The sequence below is a fragment of the Limulus polyphemus genome, unplaced genomic scaffold, assembly GCF_000517525.1.
Source record: "Limulus polyphemus unplaced genomic scaffold, Limulus_polyphemus-2.1.2 Scaffold940, whole genome shotgun sequence".
In the NCBI taxonomy this organism is placed as follows: Eukaryota; Metazoa; Arthropoda; class Merostomata; order Xiphosura; family Limulidae; genus Limulus; species Limulus polyphemus.
Genome location: NW_013666550.1, coordinates 281,817 through 307,076, shown reverse-complemented (window position 1 = coordinate 307,076; position 25,260 = coordinate 281,817). Strand labels below are relative to the sequence as shown.

General features: G+C 34.1%; 1 protein-coding gene across 3 annotated transcripts in view; it reads right to left on the bottom strand.

The window, feature by feature from the left end:
* Nucleotides 1-3,616: 3,616 nt before the first annotated feature.
* The window catches only part of LOC106461348 (RNA-binding protein Musashi homolog Rbp6-like), a 225,102-nt gene continuing 203,458 nt past the window's right edge, over nt 3,617-25,260 (bottom strand). For 2 of the 3 annotated variants that reach the window (XM_022388247.1, XM_022388249.1), the window contains 4 exons: nt 16,912-16,965; nt 14,397-14,563; nt 13,071-13,149; nt 3,617-12,580 (listed from right to left, as the gene is read on the bottom strand). In XM_022388247.1, coding sequence (XP_022243955.1) covers nt 13,108-13,149; nt 14,397-14,563; nt 16,912-16,965 — 263 coding nt within the window. In that variant the 3' untranslated portion in view covers nt 3,617-12,580; nt 13,071-13,107. The remainder of the gene's footprint in view (nt 12,581-13,070; nt 13,150-14,396; nt 14,564-16,911; nt 16,966-25,260) is intronic. The other variant, XM_022388248.1, reaches the window with a different exon arrangement.

Here is a 25,260-nt window from a genome sequence, read left to right as displayed (position 1 = left end):
TCTATAGTGGCAAAATAATGAGGAATTTTTGTATGTGTATAACAATCATTTAAAAATAATATCCACGAGGTATATTGATGAATGTAGTTTCCTGTGTACAGGTAGCAAATATAGTCATAGGTGAAAATTTGTTATTTCCGTTGCAAAGAGCATTAAACGAAATTCTTAATTTGAATTATATTACACTTAAAAACGAAAGATAATTTATATATTTTCTACAAGGATTGGGATTATAAACTACGTCCCTTTTCGAAGATAAGAACACATTAGATGACCCGAAATTTAACGGAAATACCTAGTTCTCTTGGCGATGAGTAACTAAGATAATATGAAGGATCGGTTCACATTTTTAATACATTAGTCAAAGAAACTATTATAAATATATGTCTCACTGAATATCTTTCAACTACGTCATGATCAATACGAGAACGTTTTACAAAATAAAAAACATCCAAAATTACATTCATGGTTAGGAAAACACATAGGTTCAAAACATCAGTAAAAGAAATATATGAAACTTTATAACCCGAGAGCTTTCGAAAGGTAGAAAGTTTTTAATCAGTTTGCCATTCATAAAGAAAGGTCCACTTTTGAAAGCACTAGGAATGTTGGGTATCATATATTTGTCTTTACTTACATTACAATTTTTTACAGACAGAAAACAAGTTGTTTGTCTCTTTCAAGCATTCTAAAACTATGTTAGTCTGAATAAAACTTACGTTTTTTTTTCTCCACGATGGCCGAAATATTAAGGCGTCACATTTAACAGCTGGTATTCATAGTAAAATGTGGGATCAAACCTCACTCTAGACAGGTATGAAATTAATCTAAAATTTACTACGGATATCGTAAATAATTATCATTAATGTTTTGTTTTATTTACAGAAAAGGACATACGAGAAAGGCATGAATGAAATATTAAATTCGACATCATTTCAAAGGGCAAATGAAAATTTCTAAATATTTTGCATTCATTTGCTAAATATATAATATGTAGCACTAACATTGACACAAAGGTTAATTAAAACGATGGATTTTGTATCTCTCAACTAAGTTACTAATTGTTTGATATTACTTAAGAAGCTCCAATTTTTATGAGGTATAATTTCAGAAACAGGCAGTAGTAACTACATTGAACCAGCACAATAGTGTATTTTAAGTTTGTTCACAAAAACTTTTTTTTTCATGGCTGATGAGCAGACTTTCTCAAAAAACATCATCAATTGATGAAACTAATAGAGAGATATTAATTTCATCAATGATTGGGTCAGCGAGTAAAAAAATATATAAACTCAATATAAATATTTAAAATGGAACATATCTCAGTGACAAGCACTGAAACAAAAATAAACACAAACAGTTGTTAAGGTGGATCAAACGGTAGAAGCTAACAATTGAATGGTAATGATCACTTAATGGTTTACGAACTCAGAGTAAATGCGTGTGAATTTTGATTCCGTGATGATATTCAGAAATATACTTATGAATATCATTTGACAGATCAGCAGCTAACTCGTATATATGTGATTACACACTATCGCTCATTTTTCGCCTTTTACTTCTGTACCTGACAAAACGCTTATTAGAAAACACCTTATTTCTCGCGAATTTCACGAGTGAGTTTTTTATTTTTCTTCATAGTGAGATGCATATTGTTTGCTTAATTTCTCATAAAGCTATTAGAGCTGTCCTAGGTGTCCCTAACTTTGAAGTAATAGGGTAGAGGTAATGCAACTAATCAACCTCACCCCAAGCCAGATTTGGGTAATCTTGACAGACCGAATATTAGAAACTGACCATTACATCCTATAACACATCCACAACAAAAAAACGCTATATATATATATATATATAATATACCATTAACACAAACATACATTCTCATCATAAACTATCTATAAGGACGAGTTTACTGCACTATAATGAACATAAAGTATTATTATACACTCTACTTCATTCGTTAACATGTGTATTGTAAAAACTATAACAAAACACATTATACCTCTATGTAAGCAAATAAAGTACCTAAAACTGAATTTCATTACTAAAAAGTACGAATCGGTTAACCTGTCTTTGTTATTGACCATCAAGCATTTGCATACAGCAAGGCACGAGAACAATTATCAAGGAATAAGAAGTTGTAAACTGGTCAAGTCATGCAACATATGAAAAAAAAACACTTTTCGCGTCATGAGTGCTTAGAGGTTTATTTCAAACCCCCTTTTCTTAAGTTGAGACCAATGAGTAATAATTTTACCTACTTTCAGTATGTCATATACATCGCTGTATGTGTTGTAACCATGGTTATCATAACTGCTAGCCTTTCTATAACTTTATCTCCGTAGTATGTAATATTTCCAGAATTTACTTATCTGAATCAGTGTTCAGTTTTGACCACTGTAAACTTATACCTTGAGATCGTAACATTTCTTCAGTAGGACACGGACATTACATTGTCTTTAAGTAGTGTTGGACTGGAAATTAGTTAACAAAGGCCTACATCTACTGCTAGCCCAACTTTGCTGTAAGAACGGAGTGATCATTTTGCAACATTGTGCTTCATTGGCTGAATTTACAGAATCGTCATTTCTTTGTTCTCTCACTGGTCATGTGTGTGTTTCAATCATAGTCGTTGGAACAGTCTTGTGGTAGTCGTCAGACTATTCGTAGTCAGTCAAACTCAAGATAAGCTGTGTTGGTGTGTTAACGTTTTTGTTTTCATCTTTGTATTCCATCACTTAACCTGTCTTTGTTTGTTACATCTTAAAATTCCTCTCCAATACTCGTGAATTCCTACACTGAAACAATTCGGCCTTCATTCTTTAAATATCATTTACTCACTGCCCTTTAGACCTTAGCGTTCCTCTGGTTATTGCGGTAGTGACTTCTCTTGTGTAACTCCTCATGAAATTATCTACATAGGTAGTCCACAACATTCATACTTGCTCGGAGAATTCAAATGAATTTTTTGGGATAACATGTGCATAGATTTCGTGTTTCTTGATATTTTCTGGGGGTTTTCAAGTTTCCGGCATATTTCCTTTTGACCGTCACATTTTTTCAGATGATGATTTTCTACCCAGCGACGTAACAGATCGCCCCTTGCCAAATGAAGTATCAACAGAAAACTTGGAGACATCATCTACTAATGAATACGTACTAATGAATAGTCCTCCTACCAACAGGAAAACATCAGACCCGCTGAGGACTCCAGAGATGATAAGACCTTTCAGGAAGGCATCCCCACGAAAGACCAAAATAACCAGAAAAAACGATATTCGGCTATTTTGACCTCTACTCCAGCTTGAAAAAGATGACAGAGATAAAAATAAAACGAAAGAGAGTGGTCACGGCTAGCGCTGGTAATAAAGGCAAGAAAAAAAGCGAAAAATCGGATGGAAGAAACTGAGTGTCTTCTATGTGGAGACCTGTGGAGTATTTTGCCATTAAAATAAAGTTTTTTAAATGTTGTTTATCACCGTTTAATTTATGACAACTCATTTTCACTGAGTGACATAAAAAAAAAATTATATGTGAGTATTAAAGCCATTTAGTACCACTATTCTAGAAGTTCAAGAATAACAGTTGGCGAAGAATGAAAGATTAAAACAAGTGATAAGATTTTAAACATTACATTTTTATTCAGTAAATCATCCACAAAAATTTAGAGAAATATACAATATTTTATCGTTCTAGAATATAACCTTACAAGAGAAGTTAGATGAGGCAGTTTCGAAGCCTCTCAAACTTCACTTACAAGAAAATTACTCAAAGGGTGTTTCCAAATACATTTTTATTCCAAACGTAGATGTAAACAAAGGGAAAACAAAACTCTAGAAGAGGATTTCCTAAATTAACATTAAAGAACATGAAAACACATTAACACTTAAAAATGACAATACACAACTTTAATATGTGGTCGATGTTAAGTTAAATGTGCCATATACAACCAAATCTCATCATCAAAATTTGTTTCTGATGGATAAAAAATAAACCTACATAAGATATTTTTTATTTGTGTTATTGCATGTTTAATAAACATTGTAAATATTACATGTTTAATAAACATATGAAATATATTGTTCCGTACTTTATAAGTATTATCTCTAAAAACAACATAAATTATATTTTAATACGCTATCGTTTAGGCATATGGTGAAGACATTCATATAGCAATACAGTGTGGGATAAATGGGCTCTTAAACACATTATGATGTTACAAACAAAACTTATATTATTTATTGTTATTATTCTATTTATTAAAGTTTAAAGCAACTGCCGCCGTGAAATGAATTATCCTTGTATCTATCCAACGCGCTTTACCAGTGTTTAGTTGATTCAGAAGCCATTATCCAAGTTTCACGACAATGAGCATAATTGTAAGTTACTCTGGACCAGTCCAAAACTGTAGTTGTGTGAAAATGTTTTGTTATCAATTTCTAGAAATTGAGTTGATGAGTAGTTTCACATAAACTTACTTGTAACTAATGATTTATAAAAACAAACAAAAAACTGCAGATTCGGCCCGGTAGGGCAACAGAAAATCTAATAATATTAATTAAAGATTAATTAACAGGCTACCACACAAAGGCTACATAACACATTATACTAGCACAATCTAGTGATTAACAGGCTACCACACGAAGGCTACATAACACATTATACTAGCACAATCTAGTGATTAACAGGCTACCACACGAAGGCTACATAACACATTATACTAGCACAATCTAGTGATTAACAGGCTACCACACGAAGGCTACATAACACATTATACTAGCACAATCAAGTGACTTTTTAAATAAAATCATCCAAAAACAATATTACGAACAAAAAGATGCAACATCACGGACAAAACAAAGTACTTACACGCAAAAATCACTCTTCTTAATTTAACCACACAAACGTTCAAGCTTATGATTAAAGAATTGGAGCAGAATTGTGCTAGTGAAAACGGTACTTGCTTTTTTTCGAAGTTGATTGTTGCAAATGGTTCTTAACTAATCTGATTATATATCTATCAACACTTCATGCACCTTATGTGGTCATATAATTTCAGTACATTTAAATATAAGCTAAACCTGTCAAGAGATGGCTATTACATAAACGAGTTTAAAATATTTTAAGCTCCTACGCTTAAGAACAGTGGATAATATTTACTAATGATATTTTACGCTATCCCACAACTCCCTAAAGTATCATTTCTTATATCACAACAGAACTGTGAAAGATTATATGCATATTAAAATTAACATTGTAATTGAATATATGACAAGTTACAAACTGTGAATGAAATTTGTCGGGCTAGGGTAATGTGGATTATTAATACTGGTGTCCTCATTACCGCAATCCTCTGAATAGTGTTTATACGCGTAAAGAATGATTTTAACAAACATTACAGTTTTCCATGTCGCTCAAGTGTCAAGTTATTCTATTTGGTGCGAGTTATTTTGAGATAATTTTTATGAGTGTTTATATCCATAAAAAATACAGTATTTAAGGATAATACATTTGTAAAATATTGAATCAACAATAATGAAGTTCAATTATTTTTCTATGCTATTATTTTATATTAAAACTTGGGGCGCAAGCGCGTTAAAATAACTGAACAATTTACGAACTTTTTCAACCTCCCTCCCCACACACAATAAAAGAGTAACACTTAATGGTACATATAGGACGCATGAAATGGTCCATCTAAAAACATTTCCTACATTGCCTCATATGAACAGTAATTTTCTCAGGTTAAGTCCGTACTTTTAAATTCCCCTTATCATTTTAACTAGGTGGGATAATAAATCGCCATCTCATGGCAAACAATACAAAATAAGGAAGAACTAATTTAAGAATGTAAATATGCCAAATATTTCTCAAGAAATATACCATAAAGAACATATTAAGTGTATTTTGATGCAGAGATCACAGACAAAATATTTAAAATGATGGATATCCTTGCTTTTGTAAAGAACAAATCTGGTGATTCTGCAACTTGTAATTTGAAAAAAAATATGTTAATGCAAAGTAACTATTGTTGTTTTCGCCCATCAACAAAGCCACGATTGAAGTGTTTGCACGTGATTTATCCTTTATCTGCTGAGGTTAGCTTATTAGTTAATTTAGAATGTTGCTGTCGTTTTTAATGAAACGTTAGGGCTTTGCGATATTCTCAAATCCGCGACAACAGAAGCACACATTTGTCCTTACTGACCATTTCAGTTAGAAATTATTCCATAATTAATATTCTAAAGACATCGAGTGATCGAGACACTTATAATCTCCTTACTGGGGCATTACGTAGAAAGCTGCCCCAATTCGAAGTTGCATTTCAACGTTCTTCAATGTGAACATAAATCAATTCGAAGAGCAGTAGACAAGACAGAAAACATAGAGGAAGAAGAATCCAAGCTTCAGTTCAAACATATATATAAACAACGGTATTACATGTTAAACAATACTACTAATAAAACAAAACAAACAGTGTACGTATCTTATGAATATACAAATTCAATTCCTTATACATGGTTAGATACGACGCTCTCGTATAATTGTGTTATTTATGTCTCTTTTTAAAATACCGTATTTGAAACGATAACTATCTTCTTATTAGAATCAAACTTCATCAAGTCATTTAAAAAAAGTCTCAATCCTCATACAAAAACATATAATACAAAAACTGAGTGACAAATGTTAACCCTGGAAGAGTGATTAAACCTGTGCAACGATTTGGTTCTCATTACAGATTCTTATTAGGTTCTTTGAAGTATTTTGAAGTGCTTATAAAACATACAAACCTGGTGTCGTGAAAGACAAATCAGTATTTGACATGATCATGTTAAAGGTGTATTACCAGATGTTTGGTCTGATCTGGTTACCCTTTAGTAGGAGAAACAGTATTATCAATAATAGCACAATCTGCTTATCTTCTGTTTGGTAACAAGTAATGAAACATATAAAAACGTACAAGTTCAATAAAAACAAACTACTCTCTACATACATTCATAATTTTATAATTAAGAGCAAACATCACTAGATAAATCTCAGTATTTGAACCTTCAGATACATATATATAAACATACCAAATCAGTTTTGTACGAAGATATTGCCACCAGTTCAAGGGTGTGGAATTCATGTCACCAAGTTTTATTTCTATACTTTACCCAATGGACAAATAGTATTTTTATTTTTCGCATAATTCGTTCTATTGCTATAAAACCAACTCGTGTAGATTTCTAGGGAGCTACGCAAGTTCCTGAACATTCTGAACTTTCCAAGTGTAGCACATACAGAGAAATACTTAAAAGAACGTACCCCTGAACCTCTAGCCGAAACTATATACACAAATATACGTATCCTTTTAATTTATAAACTCTAACTCACACACACGGTAACAAACATATTGAAATTAACGCAAAAGTATTAGTACATTGCTTTTTTCTACACTAAGGGCATAATAAAAATTTACTAATCAGTTCCAGGAAGAACATGTAATATAATAAAAATTACAAAAAGCTTTAAACTGTTATATGTAAATTAAATAACATTACATGGCAGTATTAATGTAAACCATGATTTCTGTATCAGTTCGTGCGGAAGATATTCTACATACTGTACTGTAAAATCCTAACGATTAGGAGATAAAACCAGCATTGTAAAATCCTAGCGATTGGGAGATAAAACCATAGAAATACATGAACGAATATATTTACATGTATGAAGAGCTTAGATTCAAAACACGGCATACCCCATTTCCAACAAAACTGGGTTTCCAGTGGTATTGTACTGATGGATGTGCAGCATTTTGACTAAAAGAGACTTATCAATATAAAAGTACTTCGACCAAAAATAATTGTTTTTAAATTTATAAATAATAAGGTTACTTTTTATATAACAACTTCTAATAGTTTCATTTAATAAATACCTCATTTCTACTTCACAGTATTTTTTAAAGCTGAAAAAAACTGATTTTCTCAGAATGGCAAAATTGTTTATACAACGTTTTGTTTATAAGCTCTTCATATATATCTATATATATAATTCAAATATGATTATTAACACTCACATTCATCCTGTTTATCTATTTTATACTTTAAATAAATTTAACATGAGGCAACAGATGGAGAATATAACAAAAAATAATACACGTTTCAGTATTTTGTGAATCTGACACTTTTCATTGTTCAGTGTTAAATAAGAGCAAAATCTTAAAAATTATATTCTATTTTGTGTGTGTGTGTGTCTGGTGGAACAGGGAAAGGCAAGTAGATTTTTAAAAGAACAAGTAGATTTTATAGCATATTTCCCTTGCACAAAAAGTTTTTGAAAAATTCCGCAGTCTGCAGTTGGTACTTTATTAACAAATGTGGAATTTAATACGATTGCTTCCTATTTTGATAGATCGAAAACCTTTAAATTCTTAAATTATAGCAGGAGCGAATATCTTTTTTAACAGATCGTATACTAAGCCATTTATTGAATTAATAAGTGACTTTTTTTCGCGTAAAAACAAACTGATGAATTACTTTTTATTATTATTTTTTAAATGCAACGATTACTTCACACATTATGTGGTTTATGTATACATGTTTTCGCCTTTCCTACCAAACTATAAACGATAAAAACTTACTTTTTATTATTATTTTTTAAATGCAACGATTACTTCACACATTATGTGGTTTATGTATACATGTTTTCGCCTTTCCTACCAAACTATAAACGATAAAAACTTCGTGAATGATAGCCTAAATATCAACACATCTGTGAATGGTAAATGTTATTGAATTGACTAAATTTATCCAAATAACGCCTTCTGTTAAAACATTTAACATTTCAAATTATGTAACAATACTCAAAACGTGAATTTCAGATGACCCTAAATCAGTTGGTCTAATTATTAAAAAATTTGATCAAAAGTAAATGTAAATCCAAACTAAAACGTAACTGACAAATGAACAAAGCCAAGTCTATGTAACAAACGGGCAGAAAGTAAGTGATGTCATAAATCAGCACATAAGGAAACTAAAACGTATAATGGTTGCAATGCAGTAAATTCATAACAAAAATGACGCTAAACTATATATATGATATTTTCAACACATTTCTTCAAATTTGACGTGCATTTGACTTAACATTATCAATGAAGTAATTAAGAGAAATGTGAAGAAAATAAAACATTTACACTCTTGTAATTTCTATCGCCAGATTTCGGGGTATGTATTGCGACAGTAAATATTTTTGTATTGCACATAAAGTAACATTTTAGATAGACTTTTGGTCACCATCATGGTCCAGTCCAACTGACCAATTTTTAAGGCCTTTTAGGCAATGACTTATGGCAAACAAAACAAAATCTGAAATGTTATTTCCACATATCCCTGGTTTGAAATTCGTAAGAAAATAGACAAAACAAATTGAAAAATCTGAAACTTAACATGGCTTTCATCACGAATATTAAGGTTATTGATTCCACTGCTTCGCCAGCTTTCGGTGTTAAAAACCATAACAGTTAATTTTAAAAGAAGTTATTTCTTAATATTTTCTTTCTAAATCGACAACAATCAACAGGTGACGCCATCCAATAGAGCAAATTACAATCTAAGCCCTAAACTTTCTAAATGATACATTCATGTATATTAAAGGCTAGAACAACATATGGATATCAAACTCTGTATGAAAATTTAGTAAAATAAAACAGTTATAGTAAAAATTAGAAAACTTTCATGCACTAAATACATGACAAATAATATTGCTGATTTCAGTGTAACATACTTCAAATAAGAATGTGTGTTTGATTATCGAAGACTAAGCTCTGCAAAGTAACAACAAATAGTTTGAAAATCTTGCCTCACTTAATGTCTCCACCTCAATGCTATCATTATGTTCACAGATGCTCTCCAGTTACTTAGCATTAAGCTTAAGGACTTAAACAGTTAAAATAATCCGATGTGCAGTTTTGCACTTAAAATCTAAAATTCATAGATTAAAAAATTAAATCATTAATGTTTGAAAGCTTATCAGGTTAAATATCTCTAATTTCTACAAAATGTCTTTCAATGATTAAAATAATTTTGCCATTTATAGTTTTTTCGTGCTTAAATTGTGAGAAACACTACCAAAGGACAGATCTAGGCTTTTCTTTTCACGCAGTTTTGTGGAAAATGTTCAGAGGGGCGAAAAATTATTGATGGTTTAACAAAATCGCTCATAATTCATAAATTAAAATGTGCAGAAATGATCATAATAAAATATCATGATGGTCAAAATTTAACAGAAGAAACTCTACCATAGCATATGAGGCCAATTTTATAGCTAATGGCCCTCTTGTATAATATTGTGGTAGTCGCGATTTCACACCTATCTAACGTTTGCGATAATGCAGCTGAGAAAATACGACAGCCAAAAGTTTTCTTTTCCTCTTTTTGTGATAAATATGCTTAACTCGTTTTCCATTTGTGAAACAAAAAGTACTATTAACTTGATGAAAACTTGCTAATTGGGTTACTACATAATTCTAGCAAACTATTATCAAATTAAAACAGGACTTTGTACATGTGTGTTCAAAAACACATGTGTTCCTAAATGACAATATTACAACATAAGTATTTCCAAAGAATTCAGTGGTAAGCTGGAAAGAGGGGTGGAATAGAGGTGTTCCCTTGTATGAATCTCCTTACCCCCACATCGAAGATTTGCTTGAGTTTTAAAATTATTTATAACTCAAGAATCTGGATCCGCCCACTGCATTTGTTAATTACAACTCATAGTGAAAAGGGAAATACTGATGTCATTGCAAACGGGTGAAACTCAAAATTTCATTGGCTGTTGAAAAACTACTGTTGGGCATATACTAACCGTATATTTTATAATAAAACAAAATTTTCTGAGTAGGAATAAGCTGTTGAAAAGGTTTTTAAAATGTAAAGAAAACATGCAAAGAAATTTGTATGTTTGTATGTGTAGGTTTATCCGATTAATACATTCTAACTATTATATTTTTCAGACTTTCGAGAATGTTCTTCACACATATTAGCCATTATATTTCTCAAACTTCAAGCATGTTTGTTATTCACACATTAAATATCTATATTTTTCAGACAATCAAAAATATTATTCACATATGTTTATTATATTTCTCAGACATTCAAGCACGTTATTCACACATTTTATTTATTATAGTTCTCATAAATTCAAGTATATTATTCACACATTAAATATATTGTATTTCTTAGACACCCAAGTATGTTATTCACACATTCTAGCTTGTTTCTCAGTATTCAAGGGTGTAACTTATTCCTGTATAATGTTTAAGATTTTTTGTGGTGGTGGGTAGAGTAGTATCAATCCTGAGATACACCTCTTGAGGTATCATTTTAATCGCTTATTAGTTTGACTAAATATTGTATTCGTTTTTTTAGACAAATTTAGTTTGGGATATGGAATTTTAAGTAAAAGGTTTGTTTGTTTGTAATTAAGCACAAAGCTATACAATGGGCTATCTGTGCTCTGCCCACCACGGGTATCGAAACCCGGTTTCTAACGTTGTAAGTGCGCAGACATGCCACTGTGCCACTGGGGTGGAAAGTTAAAAGGGAATCATAACATTGCGCAATGTTGTCAAAAAAGTCTGCGTAATTAAGTTTTCTTAAGACCTAGGTCAACTATTCCTTTCTGATTTTAGTAGTTGTATTCCACATCAGTGTTGTTTCATTTTATATAGTTTTTGTGACTTATTTGATTCATCTTGAACAATCTTTATTCCTAAATATTTTATAAACGTTCCGTATAATTAAACCTATCATTGAGAAGTATTCTGTGGGCGAATCGACAAATATATGTTTTATTCAACCAATATCTTAAGATCCATTAATTATGTTTGTAATTTGTTAAGAATGTTTGTTTGCTTGCAATAAAGTTGATTTGAATGAAGATATTCAAAGAAAAACAAAAGTGAAATATGTAAATAATCTTGGTCGAAGCCCCCAAAGTGTCTATTATCGCAGTGACCTGTGGTGATTTAAAACGAAACATTGTTAAAAAAACGAAAATAATAAATACAGTTACATGAAATACTAAAGATGGTAAAAACGCATCTAGAAAAGACGTTCACATTTTCAATTCAAATTACGAACAAAAGCCTACAGTATTGGTATACCATGACGATAGTATTAGCATCAATTAAAGTGAACGAGTACCTTGAATCTTAGGTCTCTTGGCTGTCAACCCAACAACACATTTTTATAGCATTAACCATGCATTTAAAAAAGAATCCACAAAAAGTATACATTTGGATCCAAGGCTTCTAGTTGTCGATAAAGTAAACCAGGTTCAGATGAAAATTAACAAAATTTCATAATTTAATATACATATAGTCGTCCTATTAGCATCTTGATTAGGTGAAATATGAACCTCCAATTTCGTTTTTTTAAGATCGTTACAATATGTGCACTTTACTGGAAGTCAACTCTGTTCACTTTCTCCCACCTAACATAGGTCCGCCTTATCACACACACTTGGCATTCCAAGGATAGATATTGGTTAAAACTTGAAGTCCTTCTTGTTTCCCTGAGGATCCAACTTAACACTGCTGTAAAAAGACACAAATCGTTGCAAATAAATTTTACAACTCATTAAAATGATATAAGCTTAAACACAGTTTACGCCAAAGTTTTATATTCATTTAGAATGATATGTTTTAATTCATCGTAATTTTTGGACATTAGTTAAATACTTAATCATACACACACACACACACAATCTATTTAACTTCCATTATACACAATATAACTGTCTATGTGCTTTTAGAAATGTAAGAAAAAGTTTTTCCTCCACAAATTATTTCACATTATGTGGCTAACAATTAACAAGTCCGAGAAAAAGGCAATACACTCATAGCTAGATGTATGAATGATCTTTCCTAAAATTTAAAACTGTTTTTGTTGGAGTAAATATCTTGATAAGCCACATATGATAAAAAGTTATTTTACTTGGTACAACAAAGTGTTATAAAATCCCAGCTATCTCTACTAAACTGATCTTTATCGATTATGTTTAACATTACAAAAGCTCTGCTTTACCTTTCTATTGCTGGTCACGGATCAAAAAAGCGAACATTCAGTGATAACCATTAGGAAAAGATGCAGCAATCAGAGGTCCCTACGAAAAACAAAGCAGTTTTAAAAGCAGTCTTTAGTATAATGAAACACGTAATAGATATTGTAGCTTAATCCTAAATTACCAACGTAGCTACGCAGTCAGCTATTGTGTTAGAAGAGTTCGTTACAACGTTTTACATACATACTAACGATTGAAAAACATAAATAGAACCAACCAACCATTATAGACAAAAATGACAAAGTTCTTTTCAAATCAAAATTAAACAAAAGAAGGATTATTTTCTTTAGTATAACAACGTCAGAGTGTGTTAACAAAATTTAGATCATAGTGAAATATGGGCGAATTCAATAGCGGTTCTGATATCTGGGTTAACTTCAATGACGTTACTAACATCTAGGATAGTTTAATGAATATTACTAACATTTAGGTTAACTTCAAGGACAATCACTAACATCTACAATAAGTTAAGAAAAACTAATAACATTTACGTTAACTTCAAGGACAATCACTATTATCTAAAATATGTTAAGGAAGGCTACTGACGTTTAGGTTAACTTCACGGATAATCACTATTATCTAAAATATGTTAAGGAAGGCTACTGACGTTTAGGTTAACTTCAAGAACAACTATTAACGTCTACAGTAAGTTAAAGAAAGCTACAAACGTTTAGGTTAACTTCATGGACAATCACTAATGTCTACAATAAATTAAGGAAGACTAAAAACATTTACGTTAACTTCAAGGACAATCACCAACGTCTACAGTAAGTTAAGGAAGGCTACTAACATCTATGTTATTTTTTCACAACAGTTGCTGCGTCTACATTATAATGAAGGTAGACTTCTAATATCTAGGTTAACTTCACGGAAGGTTACTTGCGTCCGGTTTAACTTCCAGGTTAATTTCGAATGCCCATATTATTTTGGTTATTTTCACGGAAGGCTATTTGCGTCTAGAGGTAACTCAGAGGAAAATGTAATTTACTAATTCTTTAGCTATCTGCACTAAAAACCATTTACGTGACGGTCTAAGTTAACTTTAAGGTAAAGATAATTTACTAGCGTCTAAGTTACCTGCACGGAAAGCTATTTAAGTCTAGATTAACTTCAAGATAATTTATTAATGCCTAAGTTATATGCAAGGAAAGCTATTTAGGTCTAGGTTAATTTTGAAGGTAATTAATTACTTTCAATTAGATTAACTTCAAAGTAATTTATTACTTTCTAAGGTGTTTTTTTCCGGAAGTTTACTTACTTCTAGGTAAGTAAAGAGAAGGTATGCTTACTCGATTGACAGCAAACGGGGGAAATACAGACGTCTGGGAATGGGAGTTACTTGTCTGAACGTATCCCATACTATCCTGGCTAGAGCTATATAGGTCGATCGGTCCCGGACTGTTGTTAGCGGGAGATGTAGGTGGAACAAAACTCGTGGGCCCATAGTTATTTATCACTAAATAGAAATTAGAACCCATAGTTGTCTTTATATACATGAATATGGTGTATATAAAACAGCTATGTAAGCACGTTGTTGTTTTGAGTTACTCACTGTCATAAATGAAATAGCTTGGAATTGATGTTAACACATAAAATCAATTAAAATCAGTAAAATAAATGTGGATTTTGAAATAAGACAGTTGACTGGCTACCTATCCATCTGCTTTTGTTTTATCTTGAAACAATACCACTGATTTACTTTTCGAAACATTTCTTGAAGATGGTGCTTGATGTTCATGTCAAAATTTTTAATTCTAATCCTTCATCCTAATTCTCTGTGTATGTGTGTAAAGAAAGTTGATCGAAGTTTATTTTAACGATCTTTATTTGCTAATGCAGTGGCGCCAAGGTTCACTACGACTTTCTAGCAATTCGACAGTACAATACCGCCATGAATAGGCTAATGTCTGGGGTCTTTTGTTAATTTGTAATTAAGCATAAAGCTACACAAAGAACTATCTATGCTCTGTCCACCACAAGTATCGAAACTCGGTTTCTAGCGGTATACGGGGGAGGCATCTGGAGTCAACTAGGAATGTTTTTCCGAAGTAAAATTTGTACATAACGAAACAGTTATACGATGTAATTAAAAAGACGTGTCATTTCAATGAAGGTATTCCTCAATGGACTCCATTGGAGTGAAAAACGCGTACAAGAGCATTTCGGGTAGCAGCGGGCTATGAAATCACACTCTAACATATTGCAGGACAATGCCCTCATTAACAAAAGAAAGCTAAGGTTTCAAAAGAAAATCTTTCGACCTAAAAATTATTTCACTGAAGCAGAGCACATTACCTGGTGTTGTTAATTGTATAACAAACGAGGTTTTGAAATTGGTGAAGATTTTAAAAGCCAAAATCGCACTAACTTTTAGTCACATCTGGTAGTTAACGGCTGTTTTCATAGAAACATATATAGCAATTCCATTCGACCACATACTGGCCAAGTCCAATGGACTTTTGTGCCTTTGGTCTGTTCAAGCGTGGTCTTAACGTACTCCATATACCCTGGAGGGTATGTGGAAAGTTTGCCATGATAAGTGATTCAAGATTGACCTCACCATCCTTCAAAAAGCTAGCTACGATGAAAATTGCGACAACCATCGCCGTGAAACTCAGCAAATTCGACGATGAAGGGTGTAGTTCCAATGGTAGCATGAGATCTGAACATCGTTTTTATAAAGTGCAACTAACCTCATCACACAAGCACACACACACACACACACATATATATATATTTCAGATCAATATTGTTTCTTATTATACTGTAAAATAGAAGAGTAAATGACAAATACAATATTACCTTGGTCTTTGAATATTACCTAGTTCATTGAGACTGATCCTTCCTCCTACGCGATGAATTGGATATAGGGCATCTTCCATAAAACAAAGTTTCTATTTTTAAGAATTATTTTGTGAACAAACTGGCCAGAAAGTCATTACAACCAATTCTACTTGATTGTTTTCTGTTTTATTTTTGCGTGAGTACGACACGTACATTTGATATAACGTCAGTCTTCCAGTATCAACAATAAGTGGATCCAAAGGTTGACACTTTAGGTGCATCGCAAGCGATAAAAAAAAGAATTTTGGAAGTCAGGTAAGTAGAGACGCCAAGTAACGTATCAGTCAGCTTCTGTAGAACAAATGGTCAATTATCTTTATTCATTGACGTTTCCAAAGCTATCGGTATCGAAGGTCGTTTTTCGTCTCCCGATAAATGTCAGTAGGTAAAACAAAGTACGTTACTGTGTAAAATAATAATATAATCCATTAAACATTGACCTAATACATTCACCTGATATTTTCGTTTTCCTGTAGTACTTGGTTTTGATAGAGCATTTTTTAAAGATTATAATTGTTAGTTTATTAAAACCGGTTAGTAGTGGGCATCAGTTGTCACTTGTTGGTATCCTGTGAAAACACTGTAACACAAGTATCGGGTAATCACATGTGGCGTACAAGTTGCATTTTACCTTCACTTGAGAGCTGGTTATTTTCAAGGTAAATGTCAAGATCACAGCTATGGCTTCATGTAAAATAGACTACTGGTCATTAGAGCATAAACCTGGAAATATATCACATTTTGGATGGAAAGGTCAAGGCCATTAGTTTTACTAGCTTACGCGATAATTTTTACAGGTTCAGACGTGGTTTAGCACATGTTGAAAGTCAAGGTCACGAAGCTTTATTCACTATCGTGATGCTTGAAGATTAAATGAACGGTAAAATATCAATAAAAGGGTTGTATTCTAATGAATATCATCATTTCTTCTGATCTAACCACAACTGAAAATACCCATACCTGATAGTGCTTGTGTTAGTATCGGTGTTGAAGTCTGCTGACCATTTAGTTCCACTGTAGACAAAGACAGTAGATTAGAAGTCACTAACAGAAAGTTCACCGATGAACATGTAAGGTAATAAAAACGATTATTTATAAGAGAAAGATAATTTTATTTCCTTTAGGCCAACTGTATTAGATTACAACGAAAAGGTTACCAATGGTGTTGATGGTATAGACAACCAGATATCACTTCTCAGCCTAGCTCACGTTAATTGTGATGCATTTCCTCTAATACCAGCTTACTAAAATACGGTGCGGTGTTACGCATCCATCTGTGTACACCTACCTTAGGAACATCAATTATCCGAAGTGTTGTCTATGCAGAGTGTCACTGAAAGCACAAAAATATTAAAGTGATATGGTGCTAGGTCAAGACTATGCGGAATGGTGAAGGATTGTCTATGCAGAGTGTCACTGAAAGCACAAAAATATTAAAGTGATATGGTGCTAGGTCAAGACTATGCGGAATGGTGAAGGATTGTCTATGCAGAGTGTCACTGAAAGCACAAAAATATTAAAGTGATATGGTGCTAGGTCAAGACTATGCGGAATGGTGAAGGATTGTCTATCCAAGCTAATCAATTGTAGTCTTTATAAGACGATAATTATGGGGTCTGGCATTATTATGTTGTAAAAGAACATCAAGAAACAGCTGGAAACGATGTTTCGTTGGCCACACTTTGCCCGTATCTAGTCTGACAAAGAGAATCCGTTTTTGTTGTCGTCCTCCCGCACACTCCTTACCCGCAGTTTACTCATATCTAGAGTATCGCATAGAAAGTCTCTTTTATTGTTTGTTTATCCTTAACACTCATCGTGTACATAGATAGGACCTGAGTTCTAAAGTTAAACTGTATATTGTAACTATAGATACTGGAAACTTTTGTGAAATTAAATTACGAGCTTACCAGTAAAGGACATTATAGCGTTAAAATGAGAAGAAATTAGATTTAGTATAATCTTATACATTTTCAATAAGTGCATATCCTCTGGAATGAAAATTTCTAGAATTGATTTTTTATTTTCTCTGAAAAATAACCTCAAAACATATCTTAAAGAAATAACACACTTGCAAGTAACAAACTGATCGTTACTCTTCTCCCTCCTAAGTTTGTCTCAAAGTATAACTTACCGTACAAATACTTTTTGTTCACTAAATACTGTCAAATTTCCATTCCCATAAATTTGAGTAATTCCTCGAAATAGTAAACGGTTTATAACTAATCTCTTCTATTTTGTAAACTGCTGAAAAAACATAAAAAAATACAAATCTTTAATACTTGAAATAAAACTTTACAATACCCCATGTAAATGATAGAGGTCTGTATGTGCTTTTTTAAACGAATTATAAGAACTTGATCAATATGACGTGCTCGTGTGTTATAACTAACTTTTGTAATGAAAACCTTTATGAACTTAAGGTCTTGATAACATTTGTCTTCCTTGTCAATATTGTTCCAGGTAAAAGGGCCCGGCATGGCCAAGTGGTTAGGGCGCTCGACTCGCAATCTGCGGGTCGCGGGTTCGAATCCCCGTCACACCAAACATGTTCGCCCTTTCAGCCGTGGCGGCGTTATAATGTGACGGTCAATCCCACTATTCGTTGGTAAAAGAGTAGCCCAAGAGTTGGCGGTGGGTGGTGATGACTAGTTTCCTTCCCTCTAGTCTTACACTGCTAAATTAGGGACGGCTAGCGCAGATAGCCCTCGTGTAGCTTTGCGCGACATTCATAACAAACAAACCAGGTAAAAATCGGTTGTTGGAAGGCTCTTTCTGTTTGTCTTGAGGTTAAATATATCAAGTACTATGACTTAGAAATTTGAATAATAGAATGAAGTACAGAAAACTGTGTATGGATAGGTAAAGAAACGGTTGGTTGGTTGTTTGGTGCTTTATGGCGCAAAGCAACGAGGCTATCTGCGCCAAACAACCGGTAAAAAAGTGAAAGTAAATTAAAGTAAAATGCAAAAATACAGCTAGTTAAAATATGTCCAAAATTTGGATAAAAGATTTATATACAATTAAAAACACCAATATTGCGTAAAAAAATTAAAAATACAATCCAGTCGGACAGTGTCACCATTGCCAATGATACTGTCCAACGTCAGGGGTAAACTCTTACAAATTACGTGTCTAAAATGGTGCCGCCGCTCACGGTCGTAACGACGGCACGACAGTAAAATGTGGGCTATTGTAACTTGAGTGTCACAATGGCTACACATCGGTGGGTCAATACCTGATAAAAGAAATCGATGGGTTAAAAAACTGTGACCAATGTGAAGAAGAAAGGTCGACCTTTCGAAAGCGCTCTGGTTATAGGGTTTTTATTCATTTCCATTGTATATAATGTCAGCTACCAAGCCACGTTCAAGCAGATTTAAGACACAGAAGTCCTTTGGAACTTATTGTTACTGTGTTTTTCAGCTTAAAACTACACGATTGGCTAGGTGCAAGTTGTCCTCCAGGAAAGATTCGAACACCGAATATTAGCATTGTAAGTACTGAAACTTATAATGAAGCTACATGAAGAATTTAACAAGTAGTCAGAGTTATTGCTATTATTCCAGATTATTCGGCCATATTTTTCATGAACGTAGCCGTTGATTTTGAGGCATGGTTCGAAACTTATAAACCTTTGTTAACTTCATCTTTTGTTTATTGTCTTCTTAACACTGCCAGGAGATATCACAGCTTTGTTTGTATGTTTATTTGTAATTAAGCACAAATTTACACGATGGGCTGGCTATCTGTGCTCTGCCCATCACCTGTATCGAAACCCGGTTCTAGCGTTATAAGTCCGCAGACGAACCGTTGTACCACTGAGGGGCACACAACTTCGTTGAAAAAAAATTGTTTTTGATCCAGAGGGTTGATTTTCCATATTGAGTTGGGGCTTGGTTTGACCTCATTGCTGTCTCAAACCCTCTGCCGCACAATTTGGTTTTCCAATTCTATGGAGAACATTGCAGGTCTCGTTTTTCGAAATATTACTTTTGTGACTCAACACTGTTTAACAATTTCGTTATACGAATATCATTCCTGTGAAAGGCTTTACATACACATTTAACCCCAGACATACGTGGTGATATTGGTCAGGAAATCACTGTGGTCCAAAGGTACAGGTGCTAAACATGTCGCCCTTGGCACGACCGGCTTGAACCTTCAGCAATGCACCACTTCATTGGGCAAGTTGTTCGCATAAAGTGTGATTACTCCCTGGATTCAATTTAAATTTGGAAACAATTTCGTTATTTTACTGGAATATGGCGTGTTATGAAGTTGGCTACCATGTTTCTTTCTGTTGTGATATATATTTAGAGGGCACTGGTTGTTATCAGTAAAACAGTAAACACGAGCTTCCGACAGTCTTTAATTCTATTTGAACTTCTTTTTTTGTTTCTCAGTTACTAGCTCAAAACACACCTTGTCGAATTACTCTGTGATCTGCTAGTTGGATAAGATCGCATTGTGTTCCTTTCGTTCTCCCGGATGTAAAACTTATGTTTCATCTGAAATGATCAAACTACTCCTCATACATTACGTTTTTGTCTATAAAAATAGTATTAATTTGTAATGTTCTTTCTTCTATTGAATCTGAAAATTTCGACTTGTGAGTTTCTAGTAATTAAAGTTCGTGTGAAAATAATAAGAGTGGATCATAAAGTGTATAACTCATTCGGATGTTGCTACAAAAATGACAGTTGTAATATGTTTCTAAGTTTAGTATAAGTTATCTTTAAAATTTCAGGACAGAAAATAATTCATATTTAACATCTATATAACTAAAGTTTGACACTTTAATAACCTATTTAATCAAAACTAAAACAAAATTAAGTAATATATTTTTGATATTTTTATACTCAGCTCAAACTTTCAATGTAACACATCTGGAATTAAATTTAAAAGTCAAATTACGATAAAATTGTATTTTTACAAATATCTTACCAAAACATGCTTCACAGAGATATTTTTCTTTATTTGAATAAATAAACTTCTAAGTGTCACTGAACTGTTTCTTCAAAATCATGTCAACAGAATTTAGCCAGTTTCAATGAAATAGTCTTCATTATAACAGTATATTTAGTTAACATTTGAGCAGCAGTACCTTTTCACAAAAATGCATAACGCCCTCGTATAGCATTAGAGAGAGTAACTGTTGAAGCTTAAAAGTGATCTGCAATTAACTAAAAGTATGGTTAGGAGGAGTTACTGAATCAGTTATGAATGCCATTCAGCAGAAACCAAAGAGTAGTTGAGACGAAAATTAAGAAATTGTTTACTTGATTGTACACTTTGTGTTCAGTAAGAAATTTTATAAAGTAGAAGCTTGCCAACTAAGTATAATAATCACTAACGCACTGAGAATACGTAGATAAAATAGAGTGCTGGTAAAAATGACACCACATCATAAATAGACGCTTCGGTTGGAATGAATATTCTCATGGATAGTTAAATACGTTTCGGCTATTAAATAGCAATGGTAGTAAAATGTATAGCCTAACAATTTAATATTGGTACTAATAGAATTGGCACTGCAAAGTTCAGTGCTTCAAAATTTAAGAGTGAAGTTCTGGTGTATACTAAAATCATAAAATATAAACTACAAATCGGAGGAATATTAATGTTGTTAACAATGCTCTATTGTGGTCTAGGAGCGATTAAATCATGTAATAAATCGTTAAAGACATAGACACGGAATAACTAAGTAGGTTAATCTAATAAGCTGCCGATCGTAAGATTAACCTTTTACTTCTGTAGTAAGTTATCTTCCTTGGAAATAAGCTGTTAAATGAAGTATATAACTCGACTCATAACATGTGTGTCAGGTTTGGTCCATCTGTTAGCTTTAGTTCAGTGACAGACTAAGGAGAAGAAGCCAAATTCCTTGTCATTGAAGATGAGGCAGGTTTGTTGGCATGTAGCCTATCATTGTTAATACGATTATCACCTTACGTTCTGCATAGAACTTGTAAGTAGCTTGAAGAATAAAGTTGTTTTAATGAACTAAAAAGAGCGTTTCTATACTGTCTAAATAGGTATTAGCATATTATTGTAATCCTCTCATGTAACAACTTACAAAAAGAAGTATGAAAATTTAATGAAATCGGAACCGATTCAAACTTTGATATCCACTACATTTATGTAGTACCATAAAATATTTAATATTGGACATTGACATTATTAGTGTCATCAAATATACTCTCGTAACAATTGTCTATGATTCGAATATGATGAAAGAAACGGTATTTCTAATTATTGATGTATATTGCCTTGCAGATTGGGTTGTTCCCCAAAGCCTCACCTATATTGCACGGGAGACTGCTTTGCAGATTGGGTTGTTCCCCAAAGCCTCACATATATTGTATTACAGACAACTTTGCAAATCGGGTTGTTCTCAAAAGCTTCGCATATATTATTAATGAAAAACTCTGAAAATTAGGTTGTTCTCTAAAGCCTAGCAGATCGAGTTGTCCTCTAAACCTTGGAAATCGGGTTATCCCCCATAGCCTCACATATATTGTGTCATAGATAAATTTACAGAATGGGTTGTTCTCCAAAGCCTTATATATATATATCGTAGATTGCCTTGCAGATCGCGTTGTTCCTTAAAGGTTTGGTTGTTTGGTGCTTTATGGCGCAAATCAACGAGGCTATCTGCGCCAGACAACCGGTAAAAAAAGTGAAAGTAAATTAGAGTAAAATGTAAAAATACAGTGAGTTAAAACCGAAATATGTCCAAAATCTGGATAAAAGATTTATATACAATTAAAAACCCCAATATTGCGTAACTAAAATGGTGCCGCCGCTCACGGTCGTAACTATGGCACGACAGTAAAATGTGGGCTGTTGTGACTTGAGTGTAACAATGGCTACACATTGGTGGGTCAATACCAGATAAAAGAAAACGATGGGTTAAAAAACCGTGACCAACGCGTAGCCTTGCCAGGACAACTTCCTCCTTCTGATCCTTGTGGAAGCAAAACGGCCAAAGAACAACAGAAGGTTTGATCTGGAAAAGTTTGTTATGACGTTGCTCACCCCAAGTCGACTGCCAACTGGCACGAAGCCACGCCTTGAAGACAGGACCGTAGTCCATGTACGGGACAGGCACGGCCTTGACGGCACCAGAGCAGCGGACTTAGCTGCAGTGTCAGCGAGCTCGTTCCCGTGAATACCGATGTGGCTAGGTATACAGAAAAACTGGATGGAAGCAGAAGATAGAGAAAATTGGACCAGTCGTTGTTAAATATCGACGAGAACAGAGTGAGAACTAACGTTAAGCGATTCCAGGGCCAGTAGAGAGCTAAGAGAATCAGTGTAAACAGTACGATTACTGTACTGCATAGCTTCTACGTGATCCAGGGCAAGAGAAATAGCATACAACTCGGCAGTGAACACAGAAACTGTAGAAGGGATACTGCGAGCAACTACCGAGCCACAGTACACCATGGCAGAGCCTACAGAGTCACCCGATTTCGAACCATCCGTGTAACTAGGAAGAGAAGAATGGTTCGAAAGATGTTCAGCAAAATAAAGATGGTACTTCCAATCGGGTGACTCAGATGACTCAGAGAAAGTCACAGGAAGGGATGGTAATAAGCCATGGTGGAATGGGCTGTCATTGGAGACAGCAATGTCATCCAATGCCAGACCCAATTCAGCCAGATACGAAGGCCAAAGGGAAGAATAGCAGACCGTTTGTTCCAAAAGAGCATGGCACACCGAGGAAGAAAGACACAATCCCAGGTGGTATGCTGTGGTGAAGATCGAAGTTTGGTAGCATATTGTAAAGAAAATTGCAAATGACAGAAGTGAAGAGGAGGTTCGTGGGACTCTGGACTGGAGAAGTGCGAAAAGCCCTGGTGTAGAGCCAAAGCCCCAGATGGAGAATGGGGGTCCAGCATCTTCAAGGCCGAGTTTCTGGCAGAACCATAGACCAAAGACCCATAGTCCAGTTTGGATCAAATCAGGGCACGATAGATCCTGAGCATAGAACATCGATCTGCTCCCCAAGAGCTGGAAGAGAGGACACAGAGGATGTTCAGAGCCCTTGCACACTTGACACGTAGCCACTTAATGTGCAGAATGAAGCTAAGCTTACAGTCAAAGATAAGCCCCAAGATCTTTGCCTCAGGGACCACACAAATAATTATATCGCTTAGATGGAGCTCGGGATTGGGGTGAAGACCTCGTTGGCAGCATAATTGCATGCAAGCGGTTTTAGAAAGAGAAAATTTAAAACCGTTTGCATTGGGCCATGTCAACAAGCGATTAGGGGCAGTCTGAAGCTTCTGCTCAATAAACCTCATGTTCAACGACTGACACGAGATGTGGAAGTCGTCGACATAGAGCTCATTTGCAACAGTCAGAGGAAGATTATTAGTGATGGCATTAATTTTAACGCTAAAAAATGTGACACTCAAGACAAAGCCCTGAGGTACTCCATGTTCCCGTGGAAAGGAATGAGAAAAAGATGAACCCACATGGACTTGGAATCGCTTGTTCAGTAAAAAGTTTTGAATAAAAATGTGTAAATGGTCATGCAACCCATAGGAGTGGAGGTCCTGCAAAATGCCATACCTCCACATAGTGCCATAAGCCTTCTCGAGATCAAAGAACACAGAAACAAGGTATTCTCGCTTTAGGAAGGCTTCCCTGATCGACGTTTCAAGTCGAATCAGATGGTCCATGGTGGAGTGCTGTTGATGGAACCCACACAGGGTAGGCGAGAGGAGCATGTTCGATTCGAGAAACCAAACAAGATGAGCATTAACCATCCTCTCTAGGATCTTAAAAAGACAACTAGTCAAAGCAATGGGACGATAATTAGAAGGAGTCTTGGGATCCTTCCCAGATTTAGAGAAAGGGAGGACAAAAGTCTGGTGCCAAGCATCAGGAAAAACATGCTCCTGCCAGATCTGGTTAAAAGTAACCAAAAGAATGGCAAGAGAGATAGGAGAGGGATGGTGCAGCATTTCATAATGAACATCATCAGGTCTGACCAATGTACTACCAGACCAATGAAGAGCAAGTTTGAGTTCCACCAGTGTAAAGGGGTGATTATAGTCATAGAGACAATCAACCCAAAAGGAAAGAGGCGTCACTCTGCCCGGGACTTGGTGGCGAAGAAGGCAGGGGAAGAAACAGAAGTGCTAAAAGCACGAGAAAAGCTGCTCTGGACATCAGAAACTTCCTTGTCATTGGAAAGCAAGATGGAAAGGGGATGGGAAGCATATCTCCAAGTGACTTTCCGAATCTTGTCCCATACAGATTTGGAACTGGTGGTAGAAGAGATGCTAGTAGTGA